This window comes from Eurytemora carolleeae, unplaced genomic scaffold (genome assembly GCF_000591075.1).
Source record: "Eurytemora carolleeae unplaced genomic scaffold, Eaff_2.0 scaffold330, whole genome shotgun sequence".
NCBI lineage: Eukaryota > Metazoa > Arthropoda > Copepoda > Calanoida > Temoridae > Eurytemora > Eurytemora carolleeae.
In genome coordinates, this window is record NW_019396272.1 from 33,802 (window position 1) to 49,792 (window position 15,991).

At 32.9% G+C, this 15,991-nt stretch overlaps 2 protein-coding genes across 2 annotated transcripts; both read left to right on the forward strand.

Annotated features, from left to right (window-relative positions):
- Positions 1 to 2,374: 2,374 nt before the first annotated feature.
- Positions 2,375 to 5,686, forward strand: LOC111699881 (putative uncharacterized protein DDB_G0286333). Its single transcript, XM_023470639.1, has 4 exons — positions 2,375 to 2,451; positions 4,918 to 5,089; positions 5,190 to 5,262; positions 5,355 to 5,686. Exons 1-4 carry the CDS (start codon positions 2,416 to 2,418, stop codon positions 5,443 to 5,445), a joined length of 372 nt encoding a protein of 123 aa, XP_023326407.1. The 5' UTR covers positions 2,375 to 2,415; the 3' UTR covers positions 5,446 to 5,686.
- Positions 5,687 to 8,388: 2,702 nt separating this feature from the next.
- On the forward strand, positions 8,389 to 15,527 carry LOC111699880 (uncharacterized protein DDB_G0271670). Its single transcript, XM_023470638.1, has 8 exons — positions 8,389 to 8,438; positions 11,833 to 11,960; positions 12,393 to 13,179; positions 13,475 to 13,511; positions 13,893 to 14,117; positions 14,272 to 14,352; positions 14,432 to 14,490; positions 15,259 to 15,527. The coding sequence occupies exons 2-8, from the start codon at positions 11,841 to 11,843 to the stop codon at positions 15,267 to 15,269; spliced, it is 1,320 nt and encodes a 439-aa protein (XP_023326406.1). The 5' UTR covers positions 8,389 to 8,438; positions 11,833 to 11,840; the 3' UTR covers positions 15,270 to 15,527.
- The last annotated feature ends 464 nt before the right edge of the window (positions 15,528 to 15,991 follow it).

The window sequence follows — 15,991 nt, forward strand, 5'->3', positions numbered from 1 at the left end:
TTAGTGCAGCTTTAGTATAAAGACACACTTTAAATAACTTATTTTTCGAATATGTTTAAAATATTTTCAAAAATCGACGTTAAATATCATTTAAGTTCATGTTTTATAATTATTTCAGTATAAATCTGTGTAAAGGAATGTTCAAATTAATTTTTAAGTTTAATAAGGTGTTTTTCTTTGAATTTTACACTTGATGAGTGTCATTAAATAAAAATAAACATCTGTAAAAAGGCAATTATTAGTTCAATTAAATTTGATCACTTTTTCAATCACGGTATAAAGTGGAGGGAGGGGGGGGGGAATGTCCCAAAGGGAAAATGGTGCTTTCTTATCTTTTTAATTACTGTCAAAGCCGACAGTATATAAAGATCCAGATAGCTATGACAATTTTGCATCAATTATTTTCAAAGTTAAAGATTAAGGAAGGATTTGAATCGGTAATTCAAATTTGAACTGCGCTTCGGTACACTGCTGAGTCCGGTTCATTTAAAAAATACCGGGCCGACATCTAACAAGCTAGAGCGAGCTGTACATATTATACCAGACAAAACGGGTTTGTACACCAAAGAACCGGTCCTTTCTAGGGAAATTAACGTGGGTAGGCAGTTCAAATTAATTAAATTCGGTCAATTGATGTTGTTAACCTTTAATATTTTAAATTTAAATTTTTTGATCTACCAGGATTCTTAGTTTGAAATATCTAAGAGGTCTAAGAAATTGGGTTGCAAGGATTTGAAAATCAGAGTTTGTGGCAAAGAATTAAATCCTTTTCTTATTTTCTTTTTATGCACACATTTTAGAATTACTAAGCGCTTGTTTAAAAGAAGTTATTGGAAAAATTCTGGTCAATTCTGTAAGAATCGCTTTTAAAAATAGCAAGATTTGACATTTTTTAGTAACGTACGGAATTCGGGCTCTCAAAGTTTAACTACCTTTCCCACAAATAAAATAATTCAAATAATTCACCCTAATTTCAGTATAAGTTAGCAATTTAAAGGTTTATCACGTTTTTTAATTTTTACTAAAACTAGATAAATATAAAATCATAAAAAAAAACATTTTCACTTAAAATTCGTTGTTGGTCAATATTTTGTCGATACTTAAGATAGAAAAATACTTTTGTTTTAGATAAAAATATAATAATATAAAATAAGACCTGTGTAATACTATATGATACTCAAGATAAAAATATAACAATATGAAATAAGACCTGTGTAATACTATAACTAGTATTGTGATACTCAAGATAAAAATATAACAATATGAAATAAGACCTGTGTAATACTATAACTAGTATTGTGATACCCAAGATAAAAATATAACAAAATGAAATAAGACCTGTGTAATACTATAACTAGTATTGTTAAGGATCTGAGAATCATTCTCAAACTAACCGTTCTTCCAGGTGACAAGGATAACAGTTTATATCCTTCAATATATCTTCTCGCAATACAAGGTTTCTTCCTACTTTTTCATACTTTTTCCTACATTTTTGGCCATTTCTCCTCTTTAAATTTGGCTTGTCTGTTTGTTTGTTTGTCAATTTGCATATAAAAAGTCAAAACGGATGAACCGATTGGGCCCAAATTTATAGGTGTAAAAGACAAGTTTGTTTAGATGTTACAGTTAGTTTTCACTAAAACGGTAAACTAGACAGGTATACTAGAATACAGTAGATGGTAAACTGGACAGGTATACTAGAATACAGTAGATGGTAAACTAGACAGGTATACTAGAATACAGTAGATGGTAAACTGGACAGGTATATTAGAATACAGTAGATTGTTAACCTACAGATGCTATATTACAGTTTTACAATTGAAGAGTGCAGAGATTAAAAGTGCGAATGGAGTTTTCAGGTTAGTCTGTACTCTACTAATCACATAATTTGAATAAGAATATTTCAATACATTTTTTTCACATTTAATTTTACTGCATTGTCGATACCCTAAAGAGATAAAAATAAGCAATTTTTAGTCACTGCACTTCTTAAACAATGTATGAAGTGTGGGCCAGGAGTAGTATTTAAAAAAGGTTTTTATGAGAATGTACAAACATGTGACATCTTGTAAATGTTGATTTTTTTTGTGATATTTATGATTGAAAATAAAATATAGATATAGAAAAATTATCACGGGAGGTTACTGAGTAATCAAAAATCCTGAAGCAAAAGTTATCAAAAAATACTGAGCAATATAAAGCCACTTAGTATCTATATTTTCTTTGTCAGTAACACGCGTACAAACTCAAACGACGTCTGTTAGAGGTTCCTTGGATCAAGGGGAGGAATGACCTAATAAAATATTATTCTTAGATAATAAGTTAGATAAGGTTAAAGAAATATAATTCACCAAATAAAAATGAATTATTTCAGAAAGTGGAAGATCAAGCTCCTGCTCTCCTCATGGTGTCATCATGGACTTCATGACCGTTATAGTTGCTGTAGTTGAGGTCAGTTTACCAGATAGTAGAGCTCAAGGAATATGTAGGAGATGTTAGGGAGGTCAGGAGATATAAAGGAGATTGCAGTGAATCAGGGGATATATAGGAGATGGTAGGGAGATCAAAGGATACATAGGAGATGTTAGGGAGGTCAGGGGATATATACGAGATGGTAGAGAGATCAAAGGATATATAGAAGATGGTAGGGAGGTCAGGGGATATATAGGAGATGGTAGGGAGATCAAAGGATATATAGGAGATGGTAGGGAGGTCAGGGGATATGTAGGAGATGGTAGGGAGATCAGGGGATATGTTTTAACTTTAATAATTTATTTTAATTAAATTTTACAATATTTTTAAGTATTTATATGATATTAGATGAAAATTTTTTGAGATTTCTATATTACTTGTTCTTCATTTTCTTCATGTTCGTAGATCTTTCATACATCTTTGAATCATATATCGGCTAATTTTGAAAAAAAGAGATGTCCTTGTAATTAACCACTTTACAAGAAAGAACTATTTTTAAAAAGATCTTGCTTTTTTCCAAACCCTGTATCCATTTGAACTAGCTGACTGGCTTTCTTTTCTCGGGGCTTCTATATTGAATTCTTGGGGGCACAGGGGGGGGGGGGATGAGGGGATATATATATATATATATAGGTGTAAAACAATAGGCAAGCATCAGTGATAATAGACTTTTAGTCTTGTTGATTAATTTACCAATTGATTGATGGAATGGATTGGACTTGTTGATTTGTTGATTAATTTGCCAATTTTTTGATTGATTGGGCTTGTTGATTTATTGATTGTTCTCCTTAACTCAAACACAGACAGTTGCAAATCTACATGAAAATCTGTATATTTCAAACCTACAATAGAATGTAGGTATAATAAATTAAATGACAATGGTAATAAAATTAAATGACAATGTTAATAAAATAAAATGACAATGTTAATAAAATTAAATGACAATGTTAATAAAATTGAATGACAATGTTAATAAAATTAAATGACAATGTTAATACAATTAAATGACAATGTTAATAAAATTAAATGACAATGTTAATAAAATTAATTGACAATGTTAATAAAATTAAATGACAATGTTGATAAAATTGAATATTCAGAGTAGAAAGGAGTGATTAAGGATTTGAGGGTTTGATAATAGAATAGTTTTAAACATTTGTAAACACTTCTGAAATATAAACCCAGCAAAATTTTTGATTGCAAAGTTATTTATGGATTTGATCTTTCACTTAGTAAAACGTTTCACTGTTTAGATTTTCCTTTGTCTGGGTAGAGAGGTAGAGTCGGAGAAATTGTTTAGTTTGGGTTTGGGGTTGGTAAAGACGACATGATGTGAGAAGGGGGTTAGGAGATGGGTTTATGGTCAAAAATAGGAGATATCACATAAGGTCATGGAGGATTTAGAAGAGAAGGAGTTCAGGGGAAAAAGAGGATATCGGGAGATGTGGAGTTTAGGGGATCTGTCACCATGGACTAACCAGGGCATGATGAGTTCGGTTTCTTCGACTTAAATTCAATCGCATTTTGACCTATAACTTAAAATCTTTAAACTTACGGAGTTGTCTATTCACACTTTTCCCTGTAAAACGATTTCGCCTACAAATAAGTGTAAAAATGAAAAAGTGAAAAATTTATGTTTAACAGGTCAAATTGATATCGAAAGTAACAGCTTACTAGATCTGTAAAATCCGCGTGATATAGGAGATGGTAGTGGAGGTCCAGGGAATATGTAAGAGATGGTAGAGGAGGTCAAGGGAATATGAAGGAGATGGTAGAGGAGGTCAAGGGAATATGTAAGAGATGGTAGAGGAGGTCAAGGGAATATGTAGGAGGTTATAGAGGAGGTCAAGGGAATATGAAGGAGATGGTAGAGGAGGTCAAGGGAAAATGTATGAAATGGTAGAGGAGGTCAAGGGAATATGAAGGAGATGGTAGAGGAGGTCAAGGGAATACATAGGAGATGGTAAAGGAGGTCAAAGGATTATATAGGAGATGGTTGAGGAGGTCAAGAGAATATGTAGAAGATGGTAGAGGAGGTCAAGGGAATATATACGAAATGGTAGAGGAGGTCAAGGGATCATATAGGAGATGGTAGAGGAGGTCAGAATAATATGTAGAAGATGGTAGAGGAGGTCAAGGTATTCTGTAAGATATGGTAGAGGAGGTCAAGGGAACATTCTGGAGATGGTAGAGGAGGTCAAGACAATATGTAGGAATACTAGAGGAGGTCAAAGGAATAAGTAGGAAATGGTAGAGGAGGTTAAGGGAATATGTAGGAAATGGTAAAGGAGGTCAAAGAATATACGTACAAAAGATAGAAGAGGAAGTCAGGGGATATAAAAAAGATAGTAGAGAAAGTATATTAAAGAAAATTAGGAGCTTATAAGGTCTTTAGTCACACTATCTACTAGGCACTGGTGCAGTTCTCAACACATTCTTTTTTAGATTTTGATAAGTATCACTGCCGGTATGAAAAGTGACAATAATAATAATAACAATAACAACAATAACAACAACAATAACAACAACAACAACAACTTGAACTTTAACGATGATAACATCAACGTGATGTCGATGGGAATGGCAAATATGGGAGGAGGAAGACATTTGAAAACAGGTTTAAAGAAAAATGTTATTTTAGAAAAATAATTTCTATAATAAGAATAAAGTTAGAAAGGCAAGAAAATATTTATTACAATATTTTTGGTGATTTCTAGAATATCTGGACAAACGGAGAAGAGAAGATGACTTCAAGTTAGAGGATAAAGACCCTCTGGATAATTTCATGGGGTAAGTATGACATTTCTGTTGTTGCATGAATCATTTTTAGTAAATGATGGTCACGGATATGAGATATATTAATAAGATCTTATTTATTCCAGGATGATGAGAACCCTGTACTCATACAAGTTTATTCAACACTTTATTGTTCCAATTGTCAAGCATAAAGATAGTGAAGAAAAATACAAATAAATTACAAATACCTCCGGAAAATATACTATTTGAATAAATACTATTACTAAAAGTTTTATGCACTCGTTTTGTACAATTTGTGACCAGTTTATCATATTGTCATAAGCTATGTATTCGACTTTTAGTAGATCTAAGTAAACATGATTTAAGAACTGTTTTATGTAAAAATCTTGAATCTTTTGCACAAGATTGTAATGTACAATCTAGAAATCTAAACAAGTTTTGTGTGAAACAAAATATGATATACAATCATATTCCTTTAGACCAAGAATGGAAATTACCAATTCTTCATGAATTACTTAAAGTTAAAGAAGATAATTTTGTTCTAAACAATTTTGATGATAATGAGATCGCAACCATGATCAACTTTTTATGTTCCGACTAGAAACTATATTTATATATTATACTTTATTCTTGTTTTTGTCTTATTATACTGTACCATTTTACCTTTGTGTACGAAATAAATCTATAATAATCTATATATAAATTTGGCTTGTCTGTCTTGGTGTTTGTCTGTTTGTTTGTTTGTTTGTTTGTATCCATTAAACGTTAAAACGGCTGAACCGATCGGGCCCAAATTTTTTGTGGGACATCTAGGAACCCCAGGGAAGGTTTATGAATGATTGAAATTTTAAAAATTTGTGTTTTAAGGTTTTTAATTTTGTAAAAAAAATTAAATTTTTGAAAATCCACGAATTTTTTTTTAAAAATCCGCAAAAAATTTTTCATCGTTGTTTTAAAATGTAAACAAAAAGAACATGTTCACAATTAAAATAGAAGATCGGCGCGAAGCGCCCTAAAAGCCTAGAAAGAAGGGCGCGAAGCGCCTTGAATTTCTAGTAATAATAAAAATAGTTACTAGGACTGAGTCCTAAGGGTGGATAGGATCCGCTCAAACAACACTGCTTTGGTGGGCAGCTCACGGCTTATCATTGCTCACAGCTGGCTCATCAATATTCAAAACATTAAAAAAAATTCCATTTTAAAACAGAAACCTTATAAAAAGCATTTAATCATCTTATTATATTCTGGCCCAACTCTAAAACAGAATTCAACCCCATGTAATACGAAACTGTGCAAAATTCAAAAATCACATTCTATCTTTGCAACCTGTTAGTGTAACTCTTTGATGTTTCAAACTTAGATTATTTGATCAAACAGAATTTATAGTTTGAAATATAAAAGGTCTACAACATTAGGTTACAAAGACATAGGGATGAAAATATCTGAATTTGTAATAAAAACTTTTTCCTTTAATTCTTGTAGGTATACGTTAGTTATACTTTCAGATATTCCACAGTACGGATAAAATGTTTGAAAAATGTTTTTCAACTAAATTTCTTTTCTAGTATCTTGCCTCAATTAAAATTCAAAAACCGCATGAGAAAGATTTATTTACTCTAAAGTACTGAAAACTTTTATATTTAACCTAATTGAAAAGGTATATTTTAAGAATAAAGTTTCATAAATACTGACTGCTCCGTTTTCACAAAGAGATAATGTCCGGCCTTGTGCAGGATATCCTCTAACGCAATGTAGTTGTACAACAGGGTGTTCACCACAGATCTGGACTCGCCCGCCATCTTACCATCCCAGGCGGCCAGGGCTCGGCCTCGGTCAAGGTTTTCTTCGGGATCTGCTACTTTCGAAAGATAAGGATCATCTCCAAGCTGTTCTCTGGTGACATGGTAAGTAACCCATGTATTTTGAATCTCTACTGCCCAAGTAGACATGTTGCTGACTATCTTGAGAATGGTCAAGAATTGTGCGGCAGGAGAGTTCCAGGATTCAGATGGATGTTCATGAATATACTCATTCTTATCAAGCATGGACAGCATGTTGGATACTCCAATCCTGACATTAGAAAGATCGTCCTGAAACCCGTGAATAATTGGCTCCGCTTGTGAGTACATATCTGCAATAACCGGGTTGGTCAACAAATTTCCATTTACATCAAATTGGACACAAAGTTTCCTCACCATTTCCCATTCAGGCTTGAAAGTTTCTTTCTCAAGGACAGCTTCAATTGCTGATCTCCGAGCTGTTATGTTCTTCAAAAGAGCAGCTATTGTTATTTCAAGCTCATCAAATATCTCCTTAGTCTCTGCTTTAGTCGTGCGTTTATCCTTCTTTTGGCCACCATCAAGTTGATCCAATGCTTCTAGAGAGGATAGAGTAAGTTTCTCAATTTTTTCCATAGGAGAATCACTGGATTTCTCTTTGTTATTGTTATTTGGTAAATTCGGCATTTTCTCATTTGCTTCTAGAAAATTCAGTTAAAAACTAAAAATTGCGGAATTTTCTTTATCATTTTCGCAGATTTCTCTGCGTATTGGTTTCAAGTTCATAATTTTAGATTAAATTCATTTTCTTCTTAAAAGAGAATAAGTTCTTTTCTATGTGATATTGCACTTAAATTTGCCATTCGCTAATAAGAAGGATATTTCTATATGGCATTTATTAGTTATTTTTGTTGTAAAAGTAATTTTTGTCTTTTCAAAGCCATGTAACTTGTTTTATGTGTTCCGACTGATTAAAGTTAGTATATTTGTAGACTTACGTATTTTATATAATTTATTATATTATGTTATTTATATTTGTCCGAATAAAATCAATCTCTATTTTATCGACCATGAATAATTAAACTAAGAAATCGGGAGGAGGTGCTTATTTGTTTGCTCGAGGTAAATTCTGAGAGGGTTTAGCTTGATAATGCAAGTAGATTTAACTGCATAAGAAACATTTCACACAAATGTGTAATCATTGAGTGAAATATTCTTAAAGATTTTAATTTCTATGAAACCCTAAATGATAGCCAAAGTGTAATTAAATGTTTTATTGGACTTAATTACTCCAAATCTTCGATATGAGTGATTAATTGATCTAATTAATTCAGTAATGACCACCTGTAGTAATGAATATAAATCGGTATCAAATCATTATTTTACTGTCTCAGTTCTTTACCTGGACCCCACTCACATAGAGTTATACTGGTAAGAAAGCAATTTCAGGGGACATTAGTTCCAAAACTAACACTTCCATTTCTAACACTGAGTGTTAGAAATGGGCACAAATTGGAAGACTGAGTATTTAGGATCCCGGCCCATATCCAGAGTAAAACTTGATAATAAAAACTATAACCAACATTTTATTATGTATGACGAGGACAAGAATTCCCAATTTAAAACTATTTTTTGGAGTCAAAATTATAATAGAAGTTCTTTTTATATTAAATCTCCTGACCATTTTCAAGAAAATATCAGGTTTTCCATTTTCGAACATATCCTGAATTTGAAACATTGTCGCGTTTTCGAGACAAACCCCACTTTCCCGTTTTTGTGTTCAATCCGCAATTCAGAACAAGACTCACTTTCATAACTTACAAAATAAATCACTTAAAGTTAAAATTATTTTATGAGAAATAAATTAACTGCTAAAATATTTCTAAAATTTTAATTTCCCTATTTTATTAAATGTGTGGCGTAGTTTTGTTCAACTCGCTTGAAAAAGATAACTTTGCAGATTTGGTTCATTTTTAACACTCAATGTTAGAAATATTTGAAACTAATTTCCCATGAATTTAAAGGAATTGAATACTAGGCCCAAACTGTAATTTTAACTCCTGATGTTTGTATCATCAGATTCTATAGATAATGAAAATCTTTAAAGGGAGTGTTCGCGAAAAATGAATGAGGGTATAGGCTTAATGCGATAAAAAAGCGCTTTTGATCGCTACTAATCTTACTTCTAGCTGTTGCGTCTATAAGGAGAAAGTTGTTAAAAACGACTAATACCGAAGAACGCAGTGTCCATACAAATTCAGAAAGATGCAACATACGACTTAGACCGTAAAAAATCAATTTAATTTCAAACAAATCATTCATATATTACAACCTATAGTCATCGATTATCTTTCGCCACATTTGTATATAGTTGATTTTTCATAATATGTTTTGATTTTATTTTTTAAAATTATATTTAGCTTACAACTTGTTTTCGAACATTCCTGGAAAATATTAAAATCCTCTAAACAGGAATAAATGTTTTTATAAGTAACTCTCAGATTATAACAATTAAAACATATTATGAAAAATCAAATATATATAAATGTGGCGAAAGATAATCGATGACTATAGGTTGTAATATCTGAATGATTTGTTTGAAATTAAATTGATTTTTTACGGTCTAAGTCGTAAGTTGCAATTTTCTCAATTTGTATCGACACCAAGTTATTCGGTATGAGACGTCTTTAACAATTTTCTCCTTATAGACGCAACAGATCGAAGTAAGATAAGTAGCGAACAAAAGCGCTTTTTTATCGCATTAAGCCTTTACCCCCTTTCATTTTTCGCGTACACTCCCTTTAATAAAAAAAAGTACCAGAGAGTACGTAAGAATCTTTTCCATATTTCTTCCGCTACTCTTCTCTAAATTCAATTATAAATGAAAACTTTAATGACTTAAATAATTTTCCTTTCAAATAACTTTATGGAATAATTCAGAACCGTTGTTTAAAACTTACACTTTATCATTTTTTCTCGCGTTGCTTTTTATACTTTTTTGTAGCCCTAGGCATATACATTATAAAAAATTATTGCGCTTAAGTTTAGCAAATACTGATCGACTTTTGCGTGAGAAGATCTGCATCTTTGTTTTCAGTGTTTGGAGATCAATTAAGTCATTAACATCTTTTCTAGTTGATCCATCACGGATTTTACTTTATCAGCTGTAGAACTTCTTCTCTACGAAATGTTGATTAAATTCTAGTTTAAAATAATAAATTTCAACCCTTTCATAGACGGGGAATGGTGGTCAACATCACAGTTGAGGGATGCTTTAAGAATCGTCTGTGATATTTGAAATAATTTGCGATATTTAATCGGCAACCTTATTTTACAAGTAAAATTCTTGCAACAATGATCACAAATACCCATAGTCTTGCCTTTTTTTAAATTCTTGAAAATCATTTCATATCTCCGGCACAAAAAAAGGCAGACCACTGAGGGGTGGCTGCTCTCCGGGTTTTGGAGTGCTCCCGTTTTGGAGTGCTCCTAGGGTTTTAGAGTTGCTCCCAGGGTTTTAGAGTTGCTCCAAAGGTTTTGAAGTAAAATGTGAAAATTTATCCGATCTTTTATGAAAAATCCTTTAAAAGGGGAACTATAAAACCGAAAATTGAAAAAGGTCACTGCTATCCCTTTTTTACTGTCTTTCTTCAGATACTTGCAGAAAAAAATCGCAAAAGAAAAAACATTGTTTTCTTCAGATATCTCAATAATTTGATGATTTTTGGTATAGTGCGGTCCATATAAAAGGCTCTAAAGGAATTGAGTCTTTGCAACAAATTCAGTTTTTGTAAAACCTATATCTTTCCGACCTTATGATGTAAACCTTTGATATTTCAAACTTACATTAGTTGATCTAACAGAATTCATAGTTTGAAATATTAAAGGTCTACGACATTAGGTTACAACGATATTGAGATTAGAAAATCAGAGTTTGTGGCAAAAACTCAAATCCTTTAACATAGAACAATTTTTATTTTGTGAGTGTGAGTACAAACGCATTTTTGAATGGCACCTATCAATTAAAGATTTTTTTAGGAGAAAAATTAGATTTTTCTGAAAAAAATTTGGAAATAAGATAACTTATAAAGATATTGAGATGTGTTAGATCAGCTTAAATGAAACCTTTATGTATCTAGCCAAAAAAGATTTTTTTTACATTTACCAATCATCTTTTATGTATAAGCTGGTTCTCAGTTTGGCTAATCAAAACTATATGATCGCCGAAGGCTACTTGAACTGAAATTTGCAAATTTGTTTCTGCAAATATCTTAACAAAGACAGTAAAAAAGAGCAGCAGTGCCCTTTTTTTAATTTTCGGTTTTAAAGTTCCCTTTTTAAATGACTTTTCAGAAAAGGTCGGATAAAATTTTACATTTTACTCCAAAACCCTGGGAGCAACTCCAAAACCCTGAGAGGAGCCACCCCTCTCTCCTTCAAGCCGACTCTTAATTTTTATTTGTTCGTTTGACACCCTGTACCTTGGGTCAACCAGATAAAATTTCGAAGAAGATGTCTATTTTTTATTTGACTTTTGGGAGAACTGGGTTATAATTATCAAATTGTGTTTAAAATAATAGGTATATTTTCGGGCTTAGAGCAATGATGGTAGCAATCAATTCTCCAAACGGCAACCATCCAATATTAATCTTCTGGGACCAACTTCAATGAATTTGAGCTACGTAGTAGAACTACCTACTGCCGCTTCAAATTTGAACCACCGATTCAAAGTTTTGAAAGAATTTGAATCGGTAATTCAAATTTGAACCTGTGGTAGGCAGTTCAACGACCCTGCAAATTCATTAAATTCGGTCCCTGGTCGTAGAAAAGACGATGGTGTGGACCAGGGGGTTACTGTTGGCCTCACTGTGTAGTATCCTGGCCCCAACCTCCTCGTATAATGTTCTCTATGGTTTCACCCCGGCTGAACTGCAAGCCTTCATTGATGGAACAGTAAGATTATTTTTTTTAGATATAAGAACTATATTGTTTTTATTCCTACCAAGTCTGATAATTTTATCATGGAAATTTGAATAATTTTTTTTTATGAAAACCTATCACAGAGTTCTTTCCAGTTTGGAATTTATGCATCAAAATTAAAGGCCTGGAGAGTCGCCATAGGTCTAAGTTTTGACTTGCAAACCCACTAATACTTTTTGTAGCCAGTCATGAAGATTTAAAAGTTGCAAAGCTCTTATTTCTAGCCTTCATTTAAAGTTTCCATTCAAGTATTCATCTCAGAATGAGCAAAATTTAGTTTATGTGAACAAGCTCTTATTGGAACCAAGGAGAAAAAAGAGGACACTTACACACCAACCAACTACCAAACAAAACGTTTAAATTTAGAAATTTAATGTTTCGATATTACTTGATAACTTTTTTTAGGAGGATGGGTTTACAGTGAAACAAATAAATATAGATGGAGACCAATGCCAATGCAGGGTTTCTGTATCCAGTAGTAGTAGTTCTAGTAGTTCTTGTAGCTCAAGCAGCTCCAGCAGTTCAAGCAGCTTAAGCAGCTCAAGCAGCTCAAGCAGCTCAAGCAGCCCAAGCAGCTCAAGCAGCTCAAGCAGCTTAAGCAGCTCAATCAGCTCAAGTAGCTCAAGCAGCTCAAGCAGCTCAAGCAGCTCAAGCAGCTCAAGCAGCTCAAGCAGCTCAAGCATCTCAAGCAGCTCAAGCAGCTCAAGCAGCTCCAGCAGCTCATGCAGCTCATGCAGCTCAAGCAGCTCCAGCAGCTCAAGTAGTTCAAGCAGCTTAAGCAGCTCAAGCAGCTCAAGCAGCTCAAGCAGCCCAAGCAGCTCAAGCAGCTCAAGCAGCTCAAAAAGCTCAAGCAGCTCAAGCAGCTCAAGCAGCTCAAGCAGCTCAAGCAGCTCAAGCAGCTCAAGCAGCTCATGCAGCTCAAGCAGCTCCAGCAGCTCAAGTAGTTCAAGCAGCTTAAGCAGCTCAAGCAGCTCAAGCAGCTCAAGCAGCCCAAGCAGCTCAAGCAGCTCAAGCAGCTCTAGCAGCTCAAGCAGCTCAAGTAGCGCAAGCAGCTCAGGCATCTCAAGTAGCTCAAGTAGTCCCACCACTACAGTTGCACCACAAATAGGTTCTGCTGGATCTACAGGTTCATTGTTTGGAATCAACGCGGAAGGAGGGGAAACTGGACTAGGAACTAAGTCAAGCCCTAAATGTAAGTTTAACTCTAATGTACAAATTATAGCAGATCAATTATGTACACTATACATAAATTAAAAACAAGGATTACATAAACATGGCCGTTGTTGGAAAACTCAAAAATAGTTATTTTGTAAATAACTAAATTTATTTGCGAATAAGTACTTATCAAAGTAAAATCACAATATCGAGGTTTGTTTGCATAAAAACTATTGATTGAAATTCCAAAGTACATTCGTTTTTCTTTCCACCTTTAAGAATGTTTTAAATAATCTTTATGATAATTGAATACAAATCTGAAAATAATTAAGATGTTTGCAGACCATCATATGCTGAATCCATTCTCAGGTTAGATTAAAAACAAGAACTATTTGGTTTGGTCTTAAACGCTCTTAATTCCTCCTGGTGTAAAACTTTCTCCCACAGATTATCATTTTGTAAAAATTTCATGCAAAATTATGTTCCGTGATGTTCGTCTGTGTGTTGTTTATTGAATGGACACATTTTTCTGGGACGGAATTCAAACCGACAGACGTTAAACTCATTCAATTCAATCTCGGGTGAAATTAAATTAATTATAATTTTTTTCGGTAATTCAAAAATGAAAGAAGGATGATACAAATCTTAAAATTCCCTTGATTAGATGAGTACTTTATATAAAATCTACACAATGTAAAAAGTATTGAATTCCATTGTGGTTTAATATACTACTCAATGAATGTATTCTAGCACGTACCTGGAGTTTACCTACAACACAGAAGACATGGAAATCTGGTTGAAATCTCATCCTCAGTACGGATTCCTTCCCTACCTAACCAACCAGGAGTGCTATGTATCAGTTAGAATATTTGATGCGGGTATATCAGGGAGATCTCTTAAACTTGAAGTTATTGATGCTCAGCTTAGAGGAACTTCATATCTATCCATCAGAGAGAATAACGATTTTACAAGTCGGTAGGTGCTTAATTCGTCATTTTACAGATCGAATCCATACTAAAAAACGGAATCAAAATTACTTGATTTTTAACAAATATTAACTAAAAACAAAAACAAAATTAATCCTCTTCTTATTAAAATTACATAAAGAAAAATATCTTTTTATTAACAGGCACACTGGAGATTTTACAGGACTAACCTACGTCAAGCCCATTACAGCTGGGAAGGAGTTTAGAGATATCATCGCTCTCAAGTAGGATTTTAACAATTGTGTAATTATTCAAGTCTATGGTTGACTGTATAGTATATAGATTAACCCCTAATATTTCCAGGTTTGTAAGTGGGCCTGGAGCAGGAGATCAAGGGAGAGGATTCCTTATCAAGATCTCAGGTTTAAATTAAAGGATTTTTCACCTAGAAAAAATAACACATTAGACCCGATTTACTCGTTTTTTACAAGTCGCATTAATTTCTACAGGAATTATGTCTCTGTCACAAACTCTGATTTTCTGATCCCTAATCTTTGCAATCCAGTGTCGTAGACCCAAGAGTTTTCAAACTATGAATTCTGTTAGATCAAATCAAGCAAATCTGCACCTTCAGTAAAAGTAAATTCAACCTATATGAAGCATAAAGTCTGACCGCGTCAACCTTGTTGCACCTGCTAGTCCTGTCCATAGAGCTAGGTACAGTACAAACTGGGACCAGAAAGGTTGACACTGCTCGGAAATTCAAATGTACCACGGCTGCCCGTGAAATAACCTAAGTTTGAAATATCAGAGGTTTACACTAATGGACTGCAAAGATTAGACAATTTTAGTTTGTGGCAAAGACTCAATTCATAGGCGCCGGCATAGTCATGCGCAGTTTAAGAATACCTTGTCGTAAAAATATTGATTAATAACACCATATCACGTTTTTTTAATTCAGCAAAACCAACTGCGTTATTTTTACTGGAAGTTTAGTTATAACTAACCCTTAAAAAAGCTAGGTTGTGTTCCCAATTCAAAAATTGGTAGTTTAAGTTATTTATAAATAGGTGAACAATCACTTTTAGTTATAATATGTCAAGCTATACTAATCACAGACCGGAATGAAAATTAAATCTATTTATTATTTATCAAACTATAAATTAAACATTATAAATATCTATTTTCAGAATTCCGTTGAGATGAAATATGAAGAACGAATATTATATTTATAAATGAGAATGTTTATCATATCCTGTAAATATTTATTTTATTTGTGATTGCACCTTGTAGCTATATACGCTGTCTGGGTATGGGAAAGTTTAAAATTGTATTTTAAATTTTAAATTAGCCAGCGTATAAACCTACATGTGCAATAATATATGTTTTATATTGTTTGTAACAAAATACTCGGATCAGTAACTATGTATGTAAATATATTTATGTTATCAAATTGCAACTTATTAGTCTTCATTTAGTTTTGAAGTGTTAATAAAAATGTATTTTCTAGTTCATTCAAAGAAAATGGAAGCTAAAGATAAAGATCAAATTAAAAGACGTGGTTTTTTATCAAACCGGAGGAGAAATTTAGATGTTTTTGAAGTAAAAAAAAAGCCCAAACTTCTTAACCAATTGTCCTGACGAACGGTCCTTATAACTCATTTTAAGATTTTCGGGTTGTCCAACATTCGCAGGAATAAATTTTCTCACTTATGAATACTTCCTGCAATATATTTAATATATTTAGCTAGATGTATGTTTCATCTTAAAGTCTCGCCCCGGGGTTACTGTTTGCGTAGTAACGGCACGTTAGCTGTGTCAATAGTATTAACATTTTATTAAGTTCTGATCTCCTACTCCTGGTACTCCTCGTACTCCGTAGATTTTTAAAGTTGAATTTCTTGCTAAATATATTTTTTTTTA